We start from the raw sequence: 24,235 nt of genomic DNA on the forward strand, positions 1-24,235 counted from the left end.
AGGCCGGGGCTGCCGCGGCCCCGGGCCCGAGGGAAGCAGCAGCACCCGGTGTGCGCCCCCCGCCCCGAGCACAGGGACACGCCGCGCCCGGGCCGCTCACACGAGGGGCCCACGCGTGTCCCCCGAAGGCGGGGAGGAGGAACCTGCGCACGTCTCCTGAGGGCGTGGGGCTGGGAGAGGCGGGATGGGAGCGTGGGTGCGAGTGTGGGGCTGCGGGGCGCCATGGGGGGAACAGGGGTGCTATGGGGGGGTCTCGGGGGTCCCCACGGCCCCGGAGCGGCTGGGGGCGTGGCCACGCCAGAAGCCCCGCCCCAGGCCCCGCCCCGTGTGAGGCGTTCATACAGGGCAGCGCTGTAGGGGGCGTGGCCAACACACGCCCCGCTCCAAAGCGGGCCCCGCCCATTGCTGCACGGCCGGGCCGCTAGGGGCGTGGCCAAACTGACGCTCCGCCCCAATCCGGCCCCGCCCCATTGATAAACGGGCACTGCGGGGCGGGGTCACACTAAGCCCCGCCTCATCCCCGCCCATCCACGCGCGCCGGCGCTGCGGGGGCGTGGTCCTTCCCTAGCCCCGCCCCTCGGTGTCCCCGCCATGGCGGCCCCGCGGGCGCTGCTGGTGGCCTCGCTGCTGTCCCCGCTGCTCTCCGCCCTCCCGGCCCGCGCAGCCCTGTCCCCGGTGCCCCGCAATGTCTCCGTGCTGCTGGAGCCCGGCTCCGAGCGGCTGCGCGTCCTCCCCGGCCGCCACCCCGCCGCTGTCGCCTGGGCCAGCCTCGATGACCGCATCCCGCACGTCGGGTATGACCCGGGCGGGACGGGACGGGACGGGACGGGACGGGACGGGACGGGACGGGACGGGACGGGGCCGCTCGGAGCCAGCCGAGCGGGGGTGGGGTGGCCGCGGGGCAGCCATGGTCGGTGGGGTGCCTCGTCCCACCCGTGCCCGTGTCCCCACAGCTGGGCCTTCCTGGAGGTGGCCACCAACGCCTCGTACAATGACAGCCTGCAGGCCTACGCTGCCGGGCTGGCCGAGGCTGCCGTCACCGAGCAGGTAAGGGGGGGACCCTGCAGGAGTGCGTGCCGTGCCCGCTCCCCGGGCCGTCCCCCGCGGTGACAGCGCGGCCCTGTCCCCCAGCTGATGTACATGCACTGGATGAACACCATGGTGGGCTACTGCGGCCCCTTCAAGTACGAGAGCAAGTACTGCCAGAAGCTGCGCGACTACCTGGAGGCCAACCTGGCCTGGATGGAGGAGCAGATGGCGGAAGGGCACGACACCGAGTACTGGCACCAGGTGAGGATGGGGAACCCCCAGCAGGGGACCCCCCTGGATCCTCCTGCGCCTTTAACCCAGAGGACAGCGCAGGGCAGCGAGCTGTCCTGGCCGAGCTCCAGGTAGGATGACAGGGATGTGGTCATCCTCCTTCCTGGGCTGAGTAGAGGTGACTCGTGACTTTCTCCTCACCAGAGCCTCGCATGCTGCAGTTGGGGTGCACAGGAGGTGGCTTTGTCACCCTTGGCCATGAGTGCAGAGTCATGACCTTGCTGACAGTGATGCTTCCCCTCATGACTCTGCAGCAGCACTGAGACCCAGCTGATCTGCTCTGTGCCCTGGGGGAATGAGGGAGCCTGTGCCCCAAAACCTCTCAGGCTGCCTCCTCGCAGGAGCCGGGTGCCAGCTCTGTCCCCTGTCCCCAGGTGCGCCTGGCCCTGCTGCAGCTGAAGGGGCTGGAGGACAGCTACAACGGGCGCCTGGACTTCCCCAGGGGCAGGATCACCCTGGCACCCTTCGGCTTCCTGTAAGCTCCTTCTCAGAGGTGGGGGAGAGTCGGGGAGGGTTGTCCCAGGGTTTGGAGAACTGTGGGGACTATTCCTGCATGTCCAGGAACAGCCAGTTCTACTCCCAGTCTACTTTGTCCACCTTTCTGGGCATTTGTCTTCTGCTGCTAGGGCAGGTCAGAGCCAAGGCAGGTTGTCCTCTTCCCCACCCCATGGGCTGGGTGTTGGGTTCCCCCCACAGCCCCTGCCTCAGTTTCCCCACTGCTGTGTTCCCCCTTTCCTCTGCTCATGCTACCAGGGTGCTGCCAGCACAAGTGGGGTGTGGTGAGATGGACAGACAGACAGAGAGCTCTGAGCCAGCTCAGCTCCAGGCCTGGGGCATCCCTCACCTGACATCTTATGCCTTGCTTCCCCTCAGGCTGCTGCAGTTGGGGGGTGACCTGGAGGACCTGGAGTCTGCCCTGAACCGCTCCTCCCCTCAGCGTGTCCTGGGCTCGGGCTCCTGCTCGGCTCTGGTGAAGCTGCTGCCGGCCCAGCGGGACCTGCTGGTGGCCCACGACACCTGGAGCTCCTACCAGGCCATGCTGCGCATCGTCAAGAAGTACACGCTGCCCTTCCGCGCCTCGGCCGGCGGTGCGTGGGCTGGGCTGGGGGGGCTGCGCCTCACGCCCCCCTCCTGATGCTCTGCATCCCCCCTCCAGGCAAGTCCCAGATCCCCGGGAGCGTCCAGGTGTTCTCCTCCTACCCCGGCACCATCTTCTCCATGGATGACTTCTACATCCTCAGCAGCGGGTTGGTGAGTGGGTCTGGTCCTCAGGCACCTCTCCCCGGCCCTGCTGCCCTCCCCATCGCTCCCTGCCCTGCAGGTCACGCTGGAAACCACCATTGGGAACAACAACCCGGCCCTGTGGAAGTACCTGGAGCCCCGGGGCAGCGTCCTGGAGTGGCTGAGGAACATCGTGGCCAACCGGCTGGCCCGCAGTGGGCCCGAGTGGGCCACGGTCTTCCGACGCTTCAACAGCGGCACGTGAGTGGGGTGGGATGGGCCTGGAGGGATGGTGGTGCTAGAACAGAGGCTAGATGTAATTAAAGAGTAAAGCAGGGATTTATTAAAAGCCTCCATGGATCCACCTTGGGCAGCACAAGAGCCCAGCCAGGGCTGCATCCAAGATGAACCAAAATGGTCACAAAATCACGACCGCTCACGGGGTCTCTCACTTTGATCAGTTCTGTTCCATTTGCATATTGGAGTTCATTGTCCAATTACAGCTTTAGCCCATGCAGTCCCATCCTGCTTGTTTTTCTCTCTTCAGCCCACCTTGTTTGTGCTCTTGGGCCTGAGATTTGGATCATTTGTCCTTGGTCCCAAGGTAGAGAAGGAATTGTTTTGTCTCCCTACTCTGTGAAGAGACCTCACCATCCCCTAATATGAAGCTCAGAACTACACACTAAAGCAGCACAGAATCTGAAAAATAGAAAAGCTAAAACTTAAGACATCAGTGGGATTGGATGGAGGGTGCCCAGGCTGCCAGAGGGATGCATTCCTTGCTCTCCATGCCAGGTACAACAACCAGTGGATGGTGGTGGACTACAATGCCTTCACACCGGGCAGAGCAAGCCCGGCACCGGGCGTGCTGACAGTGCTGGAGCAGATCCCGTGAGTGGCTCCATTCCTCCCTGAGCCCCTGCTGTCTCCTCTCTCATCCCTGTGGCTTTGGGAAAGCCCTGAGGGTGGTGCCTGCCCAGCCCAATGGGTGGTCACAGGGCAGTGGGGCCTGTCGGTGCCGGTACTGAGGTGATGGGTGCCTGGCACCTCTGGCTGGGGAGGGGAACCCCATAGTGGGGAACCCCAGGATGTGTTCTCCCCAGTCCAGCATGTCCCCCACTATCCCTAGTGGCTTTTTCCCCCCTCTGCTCTGACCAGTGCTCTTCCTCCCAGCACAGGGGCCTGGTGGTGGTGGCTGATCAGACAAAGCTGCTGTACCAGCAGGGCTACTGGGCCAGCTACAACGTGCCGTGAGTGCCACCCCTCCCCGTGGCCTGCCCTGGAAAGAGGGGCAGCGGTGCTCACCTTGCAGCCCCTTGGTGCCAACTTGCTGGGTTCCCCCACCCCAGGTACTTTGAGGAGATCTTCAACGCCAGTGGGAACCTGGAGCTGGTGAGGAAATACGGCGACTGGTTCACCTATGACAAGAACCCTCGTGCCCAGATCTTCCGCCGGAACCAGACGCTGGTGCACGACCTGGACTCCATGATCCGCCTGATGCGGTGTGTGCTGGGCACCCCCAAACCTGCCTGTTCCCCCAAGGAATTTCCCGTCATCCAGGGCTTTTTCCACGTCTTCACCGTCTGTCCCCTCCGTTCTGCAGGTCCAACAACTACCTGCAGGACCCGCTGTCGCGGTGCAGGGGCTGTGACCCCCCCCAGAACGCCGAGAACGCCATCTCCGCCCGCTCCGACCTCAACCCTTCCAACGGCACCTACCCCTTCCCGGCCCTGCGCCAGCGCTGCCACGGCGGCATCGACATGAAGGTGTGCCAGCCAGGCAGCCCTGGAGGGGCTCCTTCTGGGGCTGTGCAGCCCATTCCCGCTGCTGACTCGCTGCCCTGCCTTGTGTCCCCACCTGCAGGTCACCTCCTCGGCCATGGTGCCCACCTTCGGGCTGGTGGCGGTCAGCGGCCCCGCCTGGGATGACGTGCCACCCTTCCGCTGGAGCGCGTCCCCCTGCAGCTCCCTGCTCCACATGGGCCACCCCGACCTCTGGACCTTCCCCCCAGTCAAGGTCCACTGGGACTGAGCAGGCGCTGGTCCCGTCCGTCCGTCCGTGGGCGTCTGTCCTGTGGGGGATCCCTCTGTGGGGGCAGCCGGCTCCTGTGGGGGGGGTCTCAGCTCTGTAGCAGCTCTCAGCTCTGTGTAACAGGGTCCCTCCCTGTTCTCTCTGCCTCTCAGGGTCCTGGCTGTGCTGCACAAGCCCAGCGTGTCCCCTCCCTGCCATGGGGCTCTCCAGGCTCTTCCCTGGGTGCTGAAGCCTGGTTTGGGGGGGCTCTTCCCGGAAAAGGGCCATCCTGGGAGGCTGGGGCTCGCCCTCAGCGCAGGCAGGAGGGCAGCGAGCTGGTTTGGCTGTGGTAAATAAAGTGCTCTGTGCTGGTGGCTGTGCTTTGCTCTCTGCTGAGGTTCTCTGGTGGCTTCTGTTAGGGTTGGGCTCACGCAGGGGTCTTGTCCCCTCGCCATTAACGGGGCGATCTGCTTCTCTGCTGGTGGGGGGCTCTGTGCCCAGTGGGGCCGGGGCTTGTGGGGTGCAGGCTGTGAAGGCTTCTCTGCTGTGGAATGGGGGAGCCCCACTGCTCACCCCCCAGGAGTGGGACACCATCCTCACGCCTTTTGTCTTCCTTTCCTCTGGCACCTGTGTGCCCAAAAACCCGCGGTGCAAAATCCTCTTAGGCAGCTCCCTTGATCCGCTCTGGCTCGTTAGGAATAACGAGGTCATTACTGGGGGATTAATGAGCTGTGCCTCGGCAGCGCTTTGAAGGCACCAGGTTCCCACCGGGGCTGGGGGCCCCTGGGGGCCGCGGGGGGTGTGGGGTATGGGAGGGAGCAGCTCTGGGCAGTTGGGGTGCTGGCACCCCAAAAGCTGGGATGGGTGCCCTGGGGAAGCTGGGGTGTCCGTACCCCACTGTGCTGGGACAGATTGCAGGTGATTTGGAGATGGCAGAGCCTGTGTCCCCTCGTGTCCCCATGGTGTGTGGGCTACTGTGGAGGTGGGGGGGGGGGCTGCTTTTGGGCTCTCTGTGCCTCAGTTTCCCCAGACAGATCGCCATCACTGGGTGAGGGAGCAGCAAGGAGGAACAGGGCACGCTGGAAATGCTGCGGTGTTGCTGATTCCTTTGTTTCCTTAAAAGTGGAAAAACAAACAAAAAGTTGATAAATACCATCCCAGCTGCTGCTACAGTGTCAGCCAGGGACGCTGGCCAAGGGAAGTGACCAGGTGACATCCTGGCATGCCTTCCTCATGGCAGGGATGAGCCAAAGGGGAGCAGAAGAGGCACAGGGAGGTGGGCATGGGGTGGAAAGGGACTCTGGAGCACCCCAGGGCTGAGCTGAGATGTGGTGTCCTCCCAAGGGGGTCTCCAGCCTCATCCCTGTGAGCTGGGGGAGGCTTCTTGCACCCCTTTCCAGCTCCTGCTGCTGTCCCACCCTCATGGAAGTGGCTGCAGTCTCTGCCTACTGTGAGGTGGGGGGGTCACTCCAAAGGCCCCCACAGGGACTGGAGCTGTGTCCCCCCCGATGCCCCCATTCAAGAAATCCTCCTCACTGCCCTCCTTTCCAGGCCCCCGTGTCCCAGAAGCAGCGTGGCTCTGCCGAGGGGCAGTGCTGTGCTCTGTGCTGCTCTCTCGGGAGCCCAGGGAGGGTGTGGGAAGCGGGGATGTTTTGTTGGCACCAAAGATCAGCTCCGTGAGGAACAGGGCAGCCCCAGAGCTCTCCCCCTGCTCGCTGCCTGCCAGCAGCGGTGCTCTGGGGGTTTTGCAGCACAGTTTGGGTCAGGGCACTGAAATCCCATATTCTGGTTTCACTGCTGTGTGCCTGGCACTGGGGCAGAACTGGGCACAGTGTGGGGTTCCCAGTGCACCCTGTTTGGGGTGTGTTGGTTCCAGTGCAGTGTCCCCTCCTCAGGACTCCTTGTGCCTTCTGCTTCCAGGCTGCTTCAGCTTGGCCAGAGCAACAGAGGAACCTCCTGCGGCTGCGGGGCTGCGTGCCAGGGCTGGCCCTTCCTCCAGATCCCACCTTCCTCCTCCTCCCTGCCTGCTGTGGACAGAACCAGCCCCTCAGAGCAGAGGTACGGCTTTTACCCTGGGGGTGTCACCACGGCTGGGTGACAAGGAAGGGTCCCAGAGGAAGGGAGGGGGCTCTGCCTGCTTTGCCTGGGGGCTGCTGGACCTTGGGTCTGGGCCAGCCTCTGGCTGCGTCACTTGGGATAGCCCCTCCCTAAGGGATCTCTGTCCATGGGGTGCCCGCATGGCCAGCTGGAGCGGGGGGGGGCTCATCCCGGGGGTCTCCCCCAGCTGGAGGGGCTGAGCCCCCTGGGATTGGAACCTTGGAGAGGATTGAAGGGTGGCCATGGGGCGGGGGCTTGGCAGGGTGAGCAGAGGGGTGTGATGGCTCTTCTGGAGGCAATGAGAGGTGTCTTGGCTGGGGTTTTGGGGTGTGCAGGCTGCCCTGGCTACACCAGGGGTTCAGGGACAAAATCCTAAAATCTGCTGGTACATGTTTTTGTCCGGACCAGATAATACCCAGTGCAAACCCTTGAGGGGCCCCAAAAGCATTTGTGAGCTGCCTTTCCTCTTCCCCCATCTCCTGGGAGCCCACATCCCATCTCCCGGGCATGTGAGAGCTGCCGGGATCTGGCTGGCAGGGCCACACGTGTTTGTCCCCGCGGGTGGCCCTGGCAGCAGCACAGCCTGTAAAACCCGCCCAGGGCTGAGCAAACAGCAAACAGCCGGGGCAATGTCCGACCCCTGCCCCTTGCCCGGCTGCGTGATTGAGCACGGCCACCTGGGGACAGCGGCACGGCCCCTCGGACGTCACCTCTCCCTCTGGTGTCGCGCAGGCTCGGCGGTGGGTGAGGACACACCGCGAGGTCCCACGGGCCACCAGGTAATGCCCAGCCCGGGTTACAGGACAGGCTGTGCGCGGGCACCTGGGGACACCGGGACCACGAGGATGGAGGAGGGGGTGGCACAGCCTGTCCTGGGATCTTCCAGGGAGAGCTGCTGCATCCTAGGGATGGGAGGGGACACTGGGGACAGCCCTGTCCCTGCCAGTGCTCCGCACCGAGCCCGGAGTAGACATCGGGGCTGCGGGAGGGACCCGTGGGGAGCAGCTGGTGACTCCACCGCCTCTCCCTGGCAGAGCATCCGTTGTCAGGCCATGGCAGCCCAGCCAGTCGGGGGCCAGAAGCCCTTCCACATCGTTTCACCCGTCCTGGAGAGCATGTCCCTCTCCAAGGCCGTGGGCACCAAGGTCTTCATGAAGCTGGAGAACGTCCAGCCCTCGGGATCCTTCAAGATCCGGGGCATCGGGCACCTGTGCCAGGATGTGAGTGTGGGCGCGGTGTGTGCAAGGGGCTGCGCCTGCCCTCATGGGGGCACCTTGGAGGGAACACAGCCGTCCCCTCCCCTCTTTCTCTCCTGCCTTTCAGGCTGCCAAGAAGGGCTGCCGCCACTTCGTCTGCTCCTCAGGTAACTGCATCCCGAGCTGGGGGGATGCTCCTGAGGAATCTGGGGATGTGCAGGGGGTCGAGCCCTGGCTGAGCCCTCCCTTTGCCCAGGAGGGAACGCGGGTCTGGCAGCAGCGTACGCAGCCCGGAAGCTGGGGCTGCCCATCACCGTGGTGGTCCCCAGCAGCAGCGGCCCCACCCCCGTGCGCAAACTGGAGGAGCTGGGGGCGACAGTCGAGGTCTACGGCAAGGTACCCCCAAAAGTGGGGTCCGGGGGGTCCAGAGGGGGCTGAGCCCGACCTCAGCTGCTCACTGGTGCTTGGCAAACCCCGTCCCGAAATGTCGCCCTCCTGCATCCCCTGCACCCCAGCATCACAGCAGGGTCACCCTGGGAGCCCTCGCTCGTTCTGGTGTCCCCCAGCCCCGCAGGGACAAGGGACCCATCCCGGGGTAGTGAGGGCTCTGTGGAGCCCTGCTGAGCGCCCCCTTGCCCCACCCAGGTGTGGGATGATGCCAACAGCAGAGCCCAGGAGCTGGCTAAGACAGAGGGCTGGGTCAGCATCCCCCCCTTCGATCACCCCTTGGTGTGGTGAGTGCTGCCCCGGTCCCCGTCCCCGGGATCCAGGGGAGCCCCCAGGCTGCATCCCCCTGCCCCCACCCCTGCAGGGAGGGTCACGCCAGCCTGGTCCGGGAGCTGAAGGACTCTCTGGAGGCCAAACCAGGCGCCATCGTGGTGGCGGTGGGTGGCGGGGGGCTGCTGGCCGGTGTCGTGGCCGGCCTGCAGCAGGTGGGCTGGCAGGATGTCCCCATCGTCGCCGCCGAGACCCTGGGAGCTCACAGCTTCCACGAGGCGCTCAAAGCCGGCCGGCTCGTCACCCTGCCCGACATCACCAGGTGAGCAGCCACGCGTGCAGCCAGCTGGCAGGGCTCGCCGAGCTGTCCTCGCCTTGACCGCCTTGTCCCCGGCTGTCCCAGCGTGGCCACGTGCCTGGGAGCCAAGACGGTGGCGGCGCGGGCGCTGGAGTGTGCCCGGGAGTGCCAGGTGCTCTCGCAGGTGGTGGAGGACGCGGAGGCCGTGCGGGCTGTGGAGCAGTTCCTGGGTGAGCGGGGTGACGGGGACACCGCGGGGTCCTGCTGGGGACAGGGGGCCGGGCGAGCTGCCGCTCCGTGGGTGCCCCAATGTGGCGCTGCTCCGGTGCCCGCAGATGAGGAGCGGATGCTGGTGGAGCCGGCGTGCGGGGCCCCCCTGGCCGTGCTCTACTCGGGGCGGCTGCAGCGGCTGCAGAGCGAGGGGCGGCTGCGGAGCCCGCTGCGCTCCGTGCTGCTCGTGCTGTGCGGCGGCAGCAACATCCACACGGCCCAGCTGCGGGCCCTGAAGAGCCGGCTGGGGCTGCAGTGACACCCGCGCCGGGCACGGGATGTGACAGAGCCCGCCTGGCACGCTCTGCTCGCTTTCCTTCCCGAAGAACCGAAATAAAGCCTGGGGACGTGGGGCCGGGCTCCTCACGCTGCCTCTTGCAGCACGCAGCGCCCATGCAGGGATGGGGAAACTGAGGCACGGGGGGTCGCACTGCAGGCCTGTGCCGAGGGCGGCACCGGGCCCCGCACATCCCGTTTTTCCCCTGGGACATGCCAGGTATTCTCCTTGCAACCCTCCGCCCCCCTCTCCTCCCTCCCCCTGCTCCTCCCCTGGCTGTTCGGGCTGCAGCTCCCCACCTCAATTAGCAAGCGCTCCCTCTCTGACTAATTACTTTGCTACTGTCTTTCTGCATTATTATTGTAATGATTATTAATTATTACAATCCTCTCCCATTCCTGCCACATTGGCTGTGGCCAGACGAGAACAACGCTCTTGTTACGGTGATTTATCCACGGGAATCCCCGGCCGGGTTTAACACCTGCGGGTTCCGAGGCGCTCTAACATGTGGAGGGGATATACCCCATCCTACACCCCCTGAGATCCCTTTTCCCCCCATCCCACTCTTTTTCCCATTCTCCCTTTCCCCCAGGCTTTCCTGCTCTCCCACATTTCCACTCTGTAGCGCTGTGTTCGCTTTTAGCCCTTTGCTGTGGCGCCTCCTGGGGTATTTTTTGTGTCCTCCCAACATTTCTCCTCTCTCCTTCCTCCCCTTCCGGGTGATGCGGAGCTTTGCTCCTGCTGGTGCTCCCCAGCCCCAGCTGGTTCCCCTGCTGAGCCTGTGCCCTGTGATGCTGGGCAGGGAGAGAAGCCTTTTGCTGCCCCCAAACCCCTCTCATCCTCCTCCCTTTTGGGGCAGGTGTCAGCCCCGGGAGCAGCTCACCACATCCCCCCACAAAGCCCTCTTCCCTGACCTGGCTGCCAACCCCCCAAAAACCCCTGCCCTCAGCCCCGTGGCCCTGTACCTCCCACCGGTCGGGCCACCTTCCCAGGTGCTTCGTGGAGGCCAAACCCCCATAAATCAAAACTCTGCCACTCCATCGTGAGCAATATCTTATGTAAAAAGGTGTTTCCAGGGAGCACCGAAGGCTGGAGAATCCTATTACGAGGCACACTATTAATTATAAGGAGTCAGCCCAACCTACTCCAGCTATTTTTTATCCCAGGTCCAAAACCTGATTACTTTCCACCTTCTGCAGACCTTCCCCCTTCAGGAAAAAAAAAAAAAAAAGGCAAGAAGGTCAGGAGAAGAAAAAAACCCCAAACCGAATAGCATTGGTGTTTGCCCAACAGCTTTTAAAAAGGAATTTATTCCCTTGATTCTGCTCGGGGAGGGGGGGGAGTGGTCAGGGCAGTCAGGATCTCACGATGGGGATTCCTCAGCACAGAAGGGTCACTGCTGGCAGTGGCATGGGCGTGACTGTGGGGTTTGGGGTGACCCAGCAGGGAGCTTTTCCCCTCCTCGCCTTCAGGAGGGGGCACTTGGCCTTTGGGTGCCAGCTGGGGGCTTTGGATCTCCCTGGCAGGGATGTGCGGTGCAGGGTGGAGAGGACACCCCTAAGGGGTGGCAGGAGACAGGCAGGAATCCTGAGTGCTGCTGCCTTCCCGGGACCTCTGGGGCGATGGGGACCCCGGGTCTGGCTCCTGCAGAGCTCCTCTGTGCCAGGCAATTATTCCTTGGGCTCTTCCCTGCTTTGATGGCTGCTCCTGCTGAGTCCCATCCTCCTGCGAGCCCCCAGCCTGGGAGGTGGCAGCTTGGAGCATCATCCCCAATCCCTCCTGCAGCCTCTTCTGTCCAGGTCTCACAGATGGGGTGTCCCGGCAGCCTAAAAACTACCCTCAGCTCAGTGCCTTGAATTTCGAAATAATAATAATAATAATAATAATAATAATAATAATAATAATAATAGTAATAATAATAATATGAATAATAATAATAGCAACCAGTGTTCACCCAGTGATTGACCATTTCATACTCAAAATGATGCTGTGAGTGGGTTATTTAGCACCACATCGCCCTGTCCTTATGAAAATTCCTCATTACCTGCTAACACCGACAACCTGCAAGTGCTGGAGCCCAGAGGAGCAGCCAGTTTTGCTCCTGCCTCAGTTTCTCCATTTGGGAAAAGGGGAGAAGGTGTTTTTCTTGGGGGGTGAGAGAACCCCAATGTCTGTGCTGGCCCCAGCTCCTGGCTGAGGGCTCGCTCGGGGCTCCGTGTGGCTCGTTGGCCACCCCGTTATTAATGCCAGTAATGGTATAGGAAGGATAAATTCCACCACTTGGCTGAACAGCGAAAATATGCAGAGATGTGGCTGGCTTTCCATAAATCATCGGTGCTCCGTGCTACAACCGAGCCAGGACTTAAAATTCAGGTCAGGAGAGAGGGACTCTCGTAAGCCAGCAAGGGAAGGTAATTTATTCTGTTTATATCGTTTTACTGCAAGACAAGGAGCGGGAGGGGGGTGGGGTGGGGTGGGGGGGGGGGGCGAAAAACTCTGCCATGATTTTGCATTTTAAATATTAGTTCAGAGCTGCAGCCAGCCTGGGACTTTTTATTTTTATATCTCAAGGGATAGAAAGCAGGAGAGAAGGGGAGTGTGCTGGGGTGCTGGGGAGGAGACCCTCCCCCCTCCTGGCACCAGGATGCCCAGGGAAAATGGGACAAAAGATGCTGATGGCACTGCTGAACCCCCACTTGGGTGTCCCCCCCCAGCTGACCCCCGAGGCTGCCGCCTGGGGCTGCTCTGCCAGCAGGGCTGCAGGTGCCCCTGGGCTGCTCTGGGAGGGTCTTGGGTGCCCCCCGGGAGAAAGAAACTGTGCATTGCGCTGTGGGGGAAGGGGCTGAGCTGGGCAATGTGCCCCTTTCCAGTGCCACGGAGCTCTGGGACTGGGGAGCGCTGGGGTGCGGGGCGGGGGATGCAGCAGCATCACCTTGTCCAGGTGCACATCGCTCACCCAGGGCAGCCGTGGGAGGTGCTCCCCCAGAGCCCACGCAGGGCTGGGGGACGGTGGGGGAGCCCGGGCAGCATTTCTCACGGGCTTGTGTTAAAACAAATTAAAATAAAATAAAATGAAAGGGACCAGGTGACCGAACAGTAGGTAACTAAAAGGTTTTTTATTCACATTGAACAACAAGAGCCATTCACACTAACAGCCTCCGCAAGAGGCAGCGGGGACAGGAAACCCACGACGCTTTCAGAAAACAACTTTTTTCTTTCCTTTTCCATTCTCCTTCCTTTTATTCCCCCCCTCTCTCTATGCTCTCACCCCCCCCTCCCCGGTGCCATCCCCTCCCTGCCTTCAAAATAGAAAAATTCGGAGCCTCCGATGACTAAAGTACAATAAATAATCAGTAAACACAAAAACATACTTTATTTGTTTCTCCTTTATACAAAATAAAGAAACTAGAAGCAAAAACTATAATACATCCTTAAATTGGCGGAGCCTCTGGGAATCGTTGGGGTGGGACTCGGCGTCGAGGCTCGGGTGAAATTTCTGCTGCTGTGGTTGGGTTGGTTTAGTTCTGGGGTTTATTGTTTGTTTGGGGTTTTATTTTGTTGTTGTTGGTTTTGTTGTGTTTTTGTTTTTCCTGTTTCTGCCTCTTTCTGGTGCCTGTTCCACCACGTGGGAGCCCAATCTCAGCCAGTCACTGGGGCAGCCCCGGGCCTGGCCCCGCACAGCCCGCTCCTCCCCACCGCCAAAAGCCGGCTCCAAGCCCACCTTCTCCTCGGGGGTGAAACGGGAACAATAAAAACGAGGGCAGGGAGGGGCCACGGGGAGGGTTATTCCTGCTATTCCCCATTCCCCCCCCCTTCCTGTGGTAGGGGCAATTAAAAAGGATGCTAATGAGCAGGGGGAAGCCCTGCCGCAGCCCCCTCCCCCGGTGCCGCCGGGGCGGTGGGACCCGTGTCCAGGCGAGTTCAGCTTTGGTCCGAGAGGCGCTGGTCCCGCCGCCGGCGGGGTCTGCAGGGCTGGGCACCTTTCCTTGCCCCCCCCCAAAAATGTCGGGGGGAAGGTGCCGGGAGGGGGGAGGTAGCGGGGTGGCCCCAAGCTCCCGGGGGGTGCGGGGATGGGGAGGACGGGCGGATGCCGGGATGCGTTTCGGCATCTGCGGGGGGGGGGGGCTTTACTGGCCCCTGCTGCGGGGCGAGGAGGGGGACACGCGTGGGCTGGGGGGACCAGGGGGGGTTTCCCCCTGCGCACACGCACACGCGTGCCCAGGCCGGGCCTACCACACCGCCGCCTCGCTGAGCTCCGGGTTGGGGTGCGACAGAGCCCCGCTGTAGCCGCTATTGCTGGACATGGAGAAGGGCGGGCTGGGCCCCCCGCTGAAGACCTCCCCCGGGATGGGGTGCAGCGAGCCGGTCATCCCCGGCTCGGGGCTGGGGGTGTCGGGGTGCGAGATCATATCCGTGTACCTTTGGTTTTCTGAGGAGTGGTGTCCGCTTAGGGGGGGCTCCAAGGGTCCCAGGGGTGTGGAGCCGGGTCCTGAGTTCTGAAGGTAGCTGGAGTCGGCCGGGGACTGGGCTTGGGAGGGCGGCCCGTGGGGGAAAAAGTCATAGTTGCCTCCCGGCCCGTAGTAGTCACCTTGGTAATCTGTGGGGAGGGAGGGAAAAAGGTTGGATCTGGTCTCCTGGAGCTAAAAACCACCCGAAATCCCGCTGCGCCCCAAACCCTTCTTGTCCCCTCCAAAACCACCCTGTGCTGTCCCCTCCAAAACGCTCTGCTGGCTCCCAAAGAGCGACCCAAAGGGCGGGTGGGGATTAAATCCAGCCTGAGAGGAATGAGCCCGTCCTAAGAGCTGCACTGCCCATCATCCTCTCTTTGCCCAGCCTGGAGTGAGGGAGGGCAGGGAATCCGGTCTGGGAGAGGTGAGGGGGCCGGGAAAATGGGCTCAGTTTAGTGCTTAATTAATGGAGGGGGGAAAAAAGAACGTGCATATATTTATGTATATGCATATAAAAAGGGAAAGGGTGAAATATAGATATAAAAAGGATGGGCAAAAATAAACATAAAACGGGAAAAATGTATATAATGGGAAAATATATGTGCACATTGGAGAAATTATATATAATAGGAAAAAATGCATTAAAAATACATATAATGTGGAATTCATATATATGTTTAAGCAGCTTGGAAGGGATCTAGAAACTAACTGCAGGGCAACAAGGGGTGCCTGGGAAGCCCCTGGTCAGATGGGAGGCTTTGAAAATGCAGCTTTTGGGGGGGCTCTGCGGGGAGCTGGGGGAGAGGGGAGGCGCGGGGCCGCCCCGCTGCGCCCATCCCGTCCCGTCGGGGCAGCGGGGGGCGGCCGGCCCGCACTGACCTTCCATATGCTGCGGGCCCGGGAGGTAATTGGAACAAATGCGGCCTGAAAGGGGGACAAAAGCCCCGCAGCTGGGGCTTTGTTCGCGGGAGAGGGGCCCCGCAATGCCGGGGGGGGGGGCGTGGGGGTGCGTGGGGCCGGCTCTGCGTGTGCGCGGCTGCGGGCACGCGTGTGTGCATGGGCGGGGGAAAGGGGGAAAGCGGCGGAGAACGGGATGGGAGGAACAAAGGACAAGAGGGGGGACAGGGCAGGGACCCCGCGGGCCGTGCCTCACCTCCGTAGTACGTGTAGGGCGTGGAGCCGAGCATCTCGGACTCGTCGAGGCGGCCGCCGAGGGGCCGCATCCTGCGGGGGCTGCGGAAGAACGCGTGCCGGCGGGCGCCCAGCGCGCTCAGCTGCTTCATCCGCCGCTCCTTCGACCGACGGTTCTGGAACCACACCTGTGGCCGGGCTGGTGTCAGTGCCCACCGCGGATGGGCGAGCAGGGACCCCTCTGGGTCAGCGGCATCCCGTCCCCAAAGTCTGCGCGGGGAAATCTTGCACCCACACGGGTTTTCCAATATCTGATTTTTTTTTTTTTTTTTTTTTTTTTTTTTTTTTTTTTTTTTTTTTACCGACACCGACCCCCCCCTTCCTCCTGCTGCTGCTGCCTCAAAAAGTACATGGGGACACCTCACCCCACAAATAACCAGGTTATTTAAAACCCTGCCCCTCCTTCCCCCAGCTGCACATCCTCAGCCTCTCTGTCCCTGCAGCTGGAAAATGCAGGAGGGGGAAATTTCCCCTATGGATAGGGGAAAGAAGGGAGGAAACGTGGGAAGGAAAAAGGGGATAGGGCTCTGGATCATGGCAGAAGCAGGCAGAAAGCGGGGAGCAGGGGGATGAGCACCTGCGGCAGCAGGCAAGGATTCAGAACAGCCGGCGGTGAGAACGGGAATAAAAGGGAAAGGGGGGATGTGGCCGCCTCTCCACGGGCATTGCTTCTTCCGAACCGCACGCCTCAGCAGCCTGGTGGGGCGTCTGGATTATTGTCTCGTACCCCCAGGGATGGGGCAGCTCAGGGGTACGAGCACAGCGCTGTCCTGCGGGACTTGTGCTCCCCTCTGCCAGGAGCCGGGAATCGCAGCTCCGCTACCGGCAAAGCCGGAGAGTCCTCCCCTATTAATGCCTCTATTAAAGCCCATTAATCCCTACATTTCCACAGGGATTTTCTTCACGGGGGCAGTGCGGTGAGGAAGTGCCGGCTGCCTGCAGAGCGCGGTGGATGCTCCTCGCTTCCGCAAGGCTGGAGCATCCATCTCCCGGCACGCCGGGGATCCTGCTCGGCCCCGCGCAAAACCTCGTGTTTTGGGAATGGTTTTCATCCCTTCCCATGGCTGGGGGATCCCCGCTGACCCACGGGAGAGTGGCGTGGCTGCAGGGCTGGGCCTGAGGGGGCGCTGGCAGGGGACAAATGGGGTTTGCCCGCTCCCACTCCCACAGCCTTGAAGCGTCCGGGCTCCTCCCGGGACCCGCTGTCCTCCCCCGCGGTGGGCTGGGCTGTCCTACCTGGATGACTCTCATGTTGAGGCCGGTCTCCTGGGCCAGCTGCTCCCGGATGTGGCGAGTGGGTTTGGGGGTGGCGGCGAAGGCAGCTTTGAGGGTTTCCAGCTGCTTGGCTTTAATGGTGGTGCGGGGCCCCCTCCGCTTGGTGCCCGAGTTCTGCTCCTCGTTCTCGTTGTTGGTGGTCTCCTTGTCCGAGGAGGTCGAGTTGTCCGTTTCCTTGGTGTCGTCCTGCATGGGGTCCTGGAGATCCGGGGACAAACTCCTGTCTGTACATGAGGACACTGTAAAGGAGACCCAGAGAGGAAAGGGGGGGGTGGGTGACTTAGGGGAGAGATTGACCCCCCCTTCTCCTCTGCCCTCCGCCTGCTTTCCAGGAGAGGGGCTGGGGGGTGCTGGAGAGCAGCAAGGGCTGCAGAGGCCTCTGCCCCCCTGGTTCCCCTAAAGCATCGCCCCCCAACACCACGCGGAGCTCCGGGCAGGCGCCGCCCGCTCCAGCCCTGTGCACCGCGTCGTGCCGGCGGGGGGAGCTGGGGAGGGGGTGACCCCCAGGCCCACCGCTGCCCCCCACGCTCCCCCTCTACTCCCCGTGCCGGGAAGCGGGATGCGCCGCTGGGAAAAACGCAAACCGGGCCCTGTCGAGGTTTCGGGAGTCCCCCGGTCGCTGCCTCGAGCCTGGCTCACCCCCCCCGCCCCCAGCCACCGTGTTCCCCCCGGGGACCCTGCAGCCAGCACCCCCCCAAGGCCAAGCTCTACTCGCCTCGCTCACAGCAGCGGCCCCACTGACTGGCGTGGCAGGATCCGGCCCCGGGTGCTGGACGGAGAGAGAGCCCACGGAAGGGGGTGAGCAGGGGCGCCCGGCATGGCTGGGACAGCAGGAGGGGGCCTGGCCCTGCTCTCCTGACGCAGAGACAGCTTCCAAGGAAGTCAAATGGGAGCTTTGCCTCTGGGTGAAAGGAGGCGAAGGATCAGGCCCACGGCGCGGGGGGACCGGGACACTCGCAGGGGGGGCTCTGGGGAGTGAGGGGCTCCCGAGGCAGCCCTTGGGGGGATCGTGGCTCCCCCCGCCCCGCAGCCCCGCTGCCGCAGGGGCCGTGCGCGGGGCAGGAGCCGAGGCTGGAGCGGGGAGCTCATCCCACGCGTGTCCGCGTCCCACGCGGGGTGTCACGGAGGCTTTCACCCGGTTCCAAGCCTTTCAGCCCACATCACTCCCTCCCCCGGCGGATCAACTGGCTGCGGGGTGCAGCCCCTCATCCCACAAATCCAAACCTCCTGCCCGGCCGGAGGTGCCTCCACCGGGAGGTACCGGCAGCTCGGGGCTTGTGCCGGCGCTCTCGGCGCTGCCCCTCGGGCCGGTGCCGGTGGCAGGGATTACCGGGGGGTCGGGCTGGCCGCGGGGTGCAGCCCCTCACCCCACAAATCCAAACCTCCTGCCCGGCGGGAGGAACCGACGGCGGGAACGGAGCGGTGGGCGGGCTGAGCCGCTCGTACCTGAGTTGAGGCTGCCTTCCTTCAAACTGGGAGAGTTCAAATAATCCTCTTTGCAAACAAATTTGTTTTCGTCGATGATATAGAGTTCCTCGCCCGTGGAGAGCTGCTTGTTGCAGACCATGCAGGTGAAACAGTTCAGGTGAAAGACTTTATTCCGGGCTTTCCGGACGAGGTCGCTGGGAGAGATCCCTTGGGAGCAGCCGGCGCATTTGGTACCAAACCTCCTGGGAAGGGGGAGAAAAGCAAGAGCTGGAGCCCCGGCGAAGATGGGCTGCGGCGGGGCTGTGTGTGCGCGCTGTGCCGAGCCCCGCTCCTCCAACCCCACCGCGGGAGCCCCGGGCCTCCAGCACGTCCCGATGGAAGATCTGGGGGAACAGGCGAACCGCGCCTTTGGGGCGAGGATGAGGAGAGCCTTCATCCCCGCGCAGCCCTGGCGCTGGGCTGCGGGCACAGCGCGAGTTTGGGGTGTCCCCACCCGCGGGGGACACGCACGAGCATCCTCGCCCGGATTTGGCCCCAGAAGGGACGCGCGGGAGGGGAGAGCGGCCCGGGGTCCCCTCCGCACTCCGCGGGGCAGGATTTCGTTTCAGCCGGTGCCTCCCGGGAGCGGAACGCGGGGCTCCGGCCTGAAAATCCCGTGGGGAAAACGGGGCTGATCACGGCCAGAGAGACGGGAAAAAGGAGCGGCGGGTGCGGGGACCAGAACAACGGGCGGCGGAGGACGGAGCGTCCCGTAGTCCCAAGCCCCGCATCCTGTCCCCAGCCCGTCCCGCTCTCCCGAGGGGGAATTTTTTCAGGTCGGGAAGAGTGCTTTGTAAATCTCCCTTCCTTCCCAGAGCGGGTCTGGGTTTAGGTGTGTTTTTGGGTTTTTCCCCCCCAGGAGATTAAAAAAAAAAAAAAAATTCCAGGGAATCCGAATCGGAACCATCTCCCAAGGGGGGGAAAAAAAATAAAAGAAAAAGAGACAAAACCAAACCCTGCCACAAACCCCACAAAACAAAACCCAAATCCCCACAAAAAAAGCAACAACACGAACAAAACATAAAACCCATAGCAAAATAAAACAAAAAAAAAAAATTCCAACAAAGCCCCCCCCAACCAACCGAACAAACCAAAAAGAAAATTATACAAGGAAAAAAACCCCACAAACAAGCAAAAAATAAAACCAACCCCCCAAACAAACAAAAAAACCGCCCCAGAAACAAAAAATCTGCCCGCAGAACAGGGAGCAGGGGCTGTCCCCGAGGTCCCCGGGGGCTGCCAGGCCTGGGGGCGCCCACGCAGGGTCCCCCCTTTTTCTCCTCGGGCCGCGGCACAACTCGTGCCCGTGTCGCTGCTCGCCGTGACGTTGATGTAGTGCGAGCATTAGGAGTCATAAGTCACGGCCCCCCTCGCCACGCCGGCCCCTAATTTCCTCCCGGCACCTTATCGCGGTCATTAGGGGCGTTTAAGGTGCGGGGGACCCCCGGCGGGGGGGGGGCGGTTTTGGGCACCGTGTTCACCGGGGCCTGCGGTGCCGGGAGGGGAGCGCGGGGTGCCAGGCCGGGCCGGGAGCGGGGCACACCGCGGCTCCCCCGCTGCCCACCGAGGCCTGACGCGACGGGGCGGGCGGCGGCACCGGCCCGGGGCTGCCGGGGGAAGGTGGTGGGGAGATGGGGAGGGGGGCACAGCCTCGCCGCCCCCACCTCGGGCTGCAGCGGTGGTCGCAGCGCTGCCGCCGGGTCCCCCCCGGGGCTTCCCCGGGCCGGGGGCTGCTCCCGACGGAGCCGCGGGGCAGGGGCGGTGCGGAGCCCCGGCAGGGAGGGACCGGAGGGGGACCCCCCCCGAGCTCCCCAAAACTCCGGGGACACCCCAGGGAGGCAGGGGAGGCCGGGCGCCGTGAGGAGCTCCGCACCCTCCGCTCCCCGCTGGGGTGGGGGTGAGGACTCACCTGAAAAAGTCATTTTTGCAGTAGAGTTTCCCTTCCCTGGAGAAGCATTTCTCGGTCAGGTTGCACTTGCACTCGCAGCACTGGACGCATTTGATGTGCCATGCCCTGTCCAAGACGTTCAGTAGGAACCGGTCCAAAATCGGCCTCTCGCAGCCCGCACAATGCACCATCATAACCTCCGCCGGGGGATGGAGACGCTCAAAAGGAGAAGCCAGCCCGCGCCGGCACACGGCGGCGGCAAAAAAAAGGAAAGAAACCAAAAAACAAACAAAAAAACCTCCAAAACAAACAAACAAACAAACAAAAAGCAGGGGAAAATAATGCAAAAATAAAATAAAATAGAAAAAAAAAAGGCAGGAAAAAATAAAAATCAAATTAAATTAAATGAAAAGAAATCCAATAAATTAAAATGGAATAAAATAAAGGAGAATAAAAAATAAAATAAAAATAAAACCCCAAAGGAAAATAAAATCGAACGAAATAAAATAAAAATTAACAAAATATAGAAGAAGGAATAACAAAAAATTCAGGGGAGGGCAGCGGGGCGGCTGTCAAGTTCTTCCCCCTCTTCTCTCCGGAGCCTCGACGACGGCAGGGAAAAAACGATGCCCCCCCCAAGAATAATCCAAACCACCCCCGAGAAAAAATAATAACAATAATACTAAACAGCCCCCCAAATCGCCCTCCGGTGCTGGCGGAGCGGCCCGGGAGCCGCCGGAGCGGCGGCCGCGCTGCTGGCGGGCTCTGCGGCAGCGGGCGCGGCGGGAGGGGTGCATGAACCCCCCCCTGCAGCCGGCAGCCCCGGTGCCTCGCTGTGCTCCGCCGCCGCCGCGCCGCCACTCTCATGCTGTCCCCATCGCCAGCTTTGTCCCCCGCCTTAGTAATTCGCGCATCCTTATTCAGATTTGGTGACGCCGAGGGCCGCGTCAGCCGGGATGCGGCCAATGGCAGGGCGGTAACCATGGCAACCTCTTAATTTATAGCATATCTAAATTGGCTCCAGCCTTGTGCTTGGCACAGAGGGAAAAAAACAACGCGCCTCTATTGTTGAGGGTGGCTTGTACCTGGGCCGCGAAGTGAGTACGCACCTGGCTGGGGGGCCGGGGGGGCAAGGCCGAAAAAGCGCTGGCCCACCGTTTTTTTCCTTTAATTTTAATTTTAATTTGCATTCATTTCTTTTCAAGGGATGCTCGGGGAGGAGTTGGGGGGTCCCGAGTTGCTCAGGGCGAGAGCCTCACCTGGTTTTGGGAGGTTTATATTTGTTTTGAGCAAGGGGAAGAGAGGCTTTTGTCTGGAAGAGCAACAAGTGGGAAAAAGAAGGGGGGGGATTTATTTGGGAGGGGGGAGGGGTTGGTGGGGATGGGGAGGAGGCCGGGGGCTCCTTCCCGCAGCGGAGCGGGATGAAAAGTTCCCCCGGAGGTATGCGGCCCCCCCGAACACCCCGGGCTTTGTCCCCCGGGCCCGCCGCCCCCTCGGCCCTTCCCCGCTGCCGCCGGGGGGAGCGGGGCCGGGGCGTCCCGGGGGGCGGAGGCCGCTCCCCCTCCCACACTGAGATTTCTCTTTAATTCCAGGTGCGGCGGAGCTGAGACCCCGCGGGAGGGACGGGGCAGCACCGGCCCCGGCCTGGGGTCAGGGGGGTTCGGGGAGGAAGATCCAGCCTGGGGCCGGCAGGTCTGCCTCCGTTCCCCGGGGGTTTCGGGAGGGGACGGGTCCGGCCGTGCGGGGAGGAGGAGGAAAGCGGCGGGGCAGGTGAAGGCCGAACCTTCCTTCCCATTCCCCGTCATTTCCTCTAGCCAAAATCCTTGTATTTTTATATTAAAAAAATATACTTTAAAAAAAAATATATATTTTCCCTAGCTCCGGCCCGAAATAACCCGTGGCTGTGGAGCCTCCTGGTGCTGAGAAATGCTCCTGGTAGAGGCAAAAAAAAAAAAAACCCAAAACCCCCAAACAACAACAACAACAACAACAACAAAAAAAAAAAAAAAAAAAAAAAAAATCCAGAAAAGCTTCACGTCAAAATTCCAACAAATCCTCCACGGCACGAGGGCATCGGCGGGAAGTGGAGCAGGTTTTGTGTGTAGGGATGTGTGCGGAGAGAGAGGGAGAATCGAAATAAGAAAATACACAGACAGAAGAGATTCGGGGAGGAAAAATAGAAGAGAAGGAAAAGGGAAATAAAAAGAGAAAAAGCACAGGAGGAAAAGGAGAAAATGTATACAGGAAAAAAAAAAGAGATAGAGAAAGGAAAGGTAAAGAGAGAGAAAAGAGAGAGAGAATGAGGAAAATAAATTAACGGAAACGAAAAAGGAAGGAACTAAGAAGAGACAGAGGAAAACCACAGAAAAACGAAGGGGGAAAAAGAGAAAGGCAAAGAAGCAAATAAAGAAGAAATAAAGGAACGAAAAAAAAATACACAGAAATAATGAAGGCAAGGAAGAAGATGGGAAAAAATGAAGGAAAAATAAGGGAAAAGGAAAAACAAACGGAGGAAAGAAATAAAAAGACAGAAAGAACGGCTAGAATAGAAAAGAATGGAAACCAGAAGGGAAGGGCGAAGGTAAAGCTCCAGAGCGAGGGAGCAAGGAAGAGGAGGAGGAAGGAAAGAAAACAAAGACAGAAGGAAAAAAAAAAAAGCCAGGGAAGAGAGAAGAAAGGAAATGAAAACTGCAGCGAGCTAAAAAGGGGAGAAGCGGGCAAGAGAGGCGAAGGCACGGGAAGGAGGAGGAGGAGGGACCGGACCCGCGGCCGATCGCGGCCGCGCTCCCGCGGGCTCTGCCCAAGTTTGCGGGATTCCCTGGGCGCTCCTGAGGAATTTGGGAGGCGCGGAGCGGTGCGGGGGTGTGCGGGGGTGTGCGGGGGTGTGCGGGGGTGTGCGGGGCCCGCTCCCAGCGCAGCCTCCACGGATTTCGGGGCAGGAGCCAGCACGGGAGCGGGGTCAGCGCATCGGGAGCATCGGGCAGGCCCCGCTCCCGGCACGGCGGAGAAAAGCCGGGATGCTGAGGGGCTGGAGAGCCGCGGGCACACGCGTGTCCCCGGGCAGGGCTGAGGCACCGCGGGCTGCTCAGGGCCGTGCCAGGGAGAGCGGGAGTGCGGCGGTGCCACGTCCCGCGCCCTAGGGATAAACCTAGGGATAATCTGGGCTGTACGGACAGCCCGTGCTGGGTGCGGGAGCGGCACCCGCGCTGCTCTCCCGCGGCCTCGCACTCCCCCGTGGGTCCCCTCCCCTCCCTCTGCTCCCCTCCACCGAGCCGGGACCCCCAGCCGGGGACCCCCAGCCCGTCCCCTGCTCCCCGCGGCCGCCCTCGGTTCCCTTTTTCGTTTGAAAGTCAAGGAATAAATAAATCCAAGGGGAAAGGGAGGAGGGGAAAAACCACCCCGAGCCCCAAGAAACTCCCCCCAGCCACATTCCCCCATGGTAACAGATGGTAATTCAGGGCCCACAAGACCGCCTATATGTAACTAATAAACCTTTTGTGTTTTAACAGGGTAATGCGTGGAGAAGCAGCGTCGCTTATACAAGATGTTGATGGAATTTACTATATTATTAAAGGAAAAAAAAATCCCCTTTCAAGAATAAAGTGTATCAACTTACAACACAACAGACGGCAGAGGGATAAGTGAAACAGACAAAAGACAAACAAGATAATAATCTGTTTCCAATCAGTTAAGCCCTGTAGAATTTGTAATACGCGGTTTGCATATTCCCCCTGTGTTTTGTAATTAATTATCTATCTGTTCGGATGCTCCGCCGCCGACTCCGTAGATATTACCAACTATTTTTGGGGTTGTAGGCGGTGATCACGCCGGGAAAGGAGCGCGGAGCGGGGCCGGGCTCCGCGGCTCCGGCCGGCCCGAGGATGCCGAGCCCGGGCGCGGTGGGAGGCGGCGGCTCCGCGGCGCTCCGCGCTCCTCCGCGGGGCCGCTGCCGGCGGGCGAGGCTGCTCCCCCCGCGCTCCCCTCCTTTCCCCTGGTAAGAGGGGGGACGGGGCAGGTTTTAACATTAAACAAACCCAGCAAGCATCTCCTCGCCGGGCCATAGGCGTTTCTGAGTGACTGCGTTACAAATTGTAAATTTAAATAGCTCACAGGATTCATTACCTCCCGCGTCTGATTTCACCCAGCCGTGAAAAATTGTCCTGGTGTACCACTGAGAAAGGGTTTGCTGCAAAGAGCCACAGTCTAATCACCAGCTTTCTCTCGCCAACAAAAGTGTAATTATTTTGTTTTGGGTGTAAATATAACCCACGGTACAAAAAAAAAAAAAAAAAAAAAAAAGAAAAAAAAAAAGGGGGAAAAAAAGATAAACCTCCAGCAGCGTCTGAATGCATTACAGAGCTGTTTAAAAAGATCCGTCCTAAATTAATACCAAGGTTAAAAGGGGAAGACAGCTGGGACATGGAAATTTCCGTATTATTGGGGCGGGGGGGACACGAGGTGAGTGTGAGTGTGAGTGCGAGCGTGCACAGCGCGGGCGAACAATGCGGCCCCCCCGGCCCGCACAAAGCCCCACGCAGCCCCCACGCCGCCAGCCGGGCC

At 61.2% G+C, this 24,235-nt stretch overlaps 3 protein-coding genes and 1 long non-coding RNA gene across 9 annotated transcripts; 3 read left to right on the forward strand and 1 right to left on the reverse strand.

Annotated features, from left to right (window-relative positions):
• The first annotated feature begins 529 nt into the window (after positions 1–529).
• PLBD2 (phospholipase B domain containing 2) lies at positions 530–4,925 on the forward strand. Its single transcript, XM_053959840.1, has 12 exons — positions 530–794; positions 954–1,047; positions 1,132–1,290; positions 1,695–1,795; positions 2,194–2,408; positions 2,477–2,571; positions 2,642–2,802; positions 3,337–3,432; positions 3,720–3,791; positions 3,891–4,043; positions 4,145–4,307; positions 4,405–4,925. Exons 1-12 carry the CDS (start codon positions 592–594, stop codon positions 4,570–4,572), a joined length of 1,680 nt encoding a protein of 559 aa, XP_053815815.1. The 5' UTR covers positions 530–591; the 3' UTR covers positions 4,573–4,925.
• A 1,529-nt stretch (positions 4,926–6,454) lies between these two features.
• On the forward strand, positions 6,455–11,850 carry SDSL (serine dehydratase like). 4 transcript variants are annotated; one of them, XM_053959706.1, is made up of 9 exons: positions 6,455–6,609; positions 7,057–7,427; positions 7,683–7,868; positions 7,972–8,011; positions 8,101–8,240; positions 8,490–8,578; positions 8,656–8,883; positions 8,965–9,089; positions 9,195–11,850. In XM_053959706.1, exons 2-9 carry the CDS (start codon positions 7,278–7,280, stop codon positions 9,386–9,388), a joined length of 1,152 nt encoding a protein of 383 aa, XP_053815681.1. In that variant the 5' UTR covers positions 6,455–6,609; positions 7,057–7,277; the 3' UTR covers positions 9,389–11,850. The 4 variants fall into 4 exon arrangements, with proteins under 4 accessions (XP_053815681.1, XP_053815682.1, XP_053815683.1 ...); XM_053959707.1 differs by having other exon boundaries at positions 7,249–7,427; XM_053959708.1 differs by having other exon boundaries at positions 6,458–6,609; positions 7,381–7,427.
• A 681-nt stretch (positions 11,851–12,531) lies between these two features.
• On the reverse strand, positions 12,532–20,292 carry LHX5 (LIM homeobox 5). Of its 3 annotated transcripts, none has more exons than XM_053959703.1 (6): positions 19,697–20,292; positions 17,767–17,990; positions 17,036–17,089; positions 16,282–16,559; positions 15,008–15,173; positions 12,532–14,003 (listed from the first exon to the last, which is right to left on the reverse strand). In XM_053959703.1, exons 1-6 carry the CDS (start codon positions 19,867–19,869, stop codon positions 13,636–13,638), a joined length of 1,263 nt encoding a protein of 420 aa, XP_053815678.1. In that variant the 5' UTR covers positions 19,870–20,292; the 3' UTR covers positions 12,532–13,635. The 3 variants fall into 3 exon arrangements, with proteins under 3 accessions (XP_053815678.1, XP_053815677.1, XP_053815679.1); XM_053959702.1 differs by having other exon boundaries at positions 17,036–17,221; XM_053959704.1 differs by lacking the exon at positions 17,036–17,089.
• A 427-nt stretch (positions 20,293–20,719) lies between these two features.
• LOC128797264 (uncharacterized) lies at positions 20,720–23,929 on the forward strand. The gene is made up of 3 exons (XR_008434080.1): positions 20,720–20,772; positions 21,268–21,367; positions 23,185–23,929. It is a non-coding gene; the product is annotated as an uncharacterized LOC128797264 (long non-coding RNA).
• The last annotated feature ends 306 nt before the right edge of the window (positions 23,930–24,235 follow it).

Source organism: Vidua chalybeata, chromosome 18, assembly GCF_026979565.1.
Source record: "Vidua chalybeata isolate OUT-0048 chromosome 18, bVidCha1 merged haplotype, whole genome shotgun sequence".
Taxonomy (NCBI): domain Eukaryota; kingdom Metazoa; phylum Chordata; class Aves; order Passeriformes; family Viduidae; genus Vidua; species Vidua chalybeata.

What these genes read in the sequence shown, in the direction of transcription:
- SDSL (XM_053959705.1), top strand. Translation starts at nt 7,038, where the DNA reads ATGTTTTTGTCCGGACCAGATAATACCCAGTGCAAACCCTTGAGGGGC. An exon ending in CCACTTCGTCTGCTCCTCAG is followed by an intron (nt 8,012 to 8,100) that starts GTAACTGCATCC and finishes CCCTTTGCCCAG; the next exon opens with GAGGGAACGCGGGTCTGGCA. An exon ending in ACCCTGCCCGACATCACCAG is followed by an intron (nt 8,884 to 8,964) that starts GTGAGCAGCCAC and finishes CGGCTGTCCCAG; the next exon opens with CGTGGCCACGTGCCTGGGAG.
- PLBD2 (XM_053959840.1), top strand. Translation starts at nt 592, where the DNA reads ATGGCGGCCCCGCGGGCGCTGCTGGTGGCCTCGCTGCTGTCCCCGCTG. An exon ending in CTTCCGCGCCTCGGCCGGCG is followed by an intron (nt 2,409 to 2,476) that starts GTGCGTGGGCTG and finishes TCCCCCCTCCAG; the next exon opens with GCAAGTCCCAGATCCCCGGG. An exon ending in ACGGCGGCATCGACATGAAG is followed by an intron (nt 4,308 to 4,404) that starts GTGTGCCAGCCA and finishes CCCCACCTGCAG; the next exon opens with GTCACCTCCTCGGCCATGGT.
- LHX5 (XM_053959702.1), bottom strand. Translation starts at nt 19,869, where the DNA reads ATGATGGTGCATTGTGCGGGCTGCGAGAGGCCGATTTTGGACCGGTTC. An exon ending in TGCAAAAATGACTTTTTCAG is followed by an intron (nt 17,991 to 19,696) that starts GTGAGTCCTCAC and finishes CCCCCTTCCCAG; the next exon opens with GAGGTTTGGTACCAAATGCG. An exon ending in TCAACATGAGAGTCATCCAG is followed by an intron (nt 15,174 to 16,281) that starts GTAGGACAGCCC and finishes GCCCGGCCACAG; the next exon opens with GTGTGGTTCCAGAACCGTCG.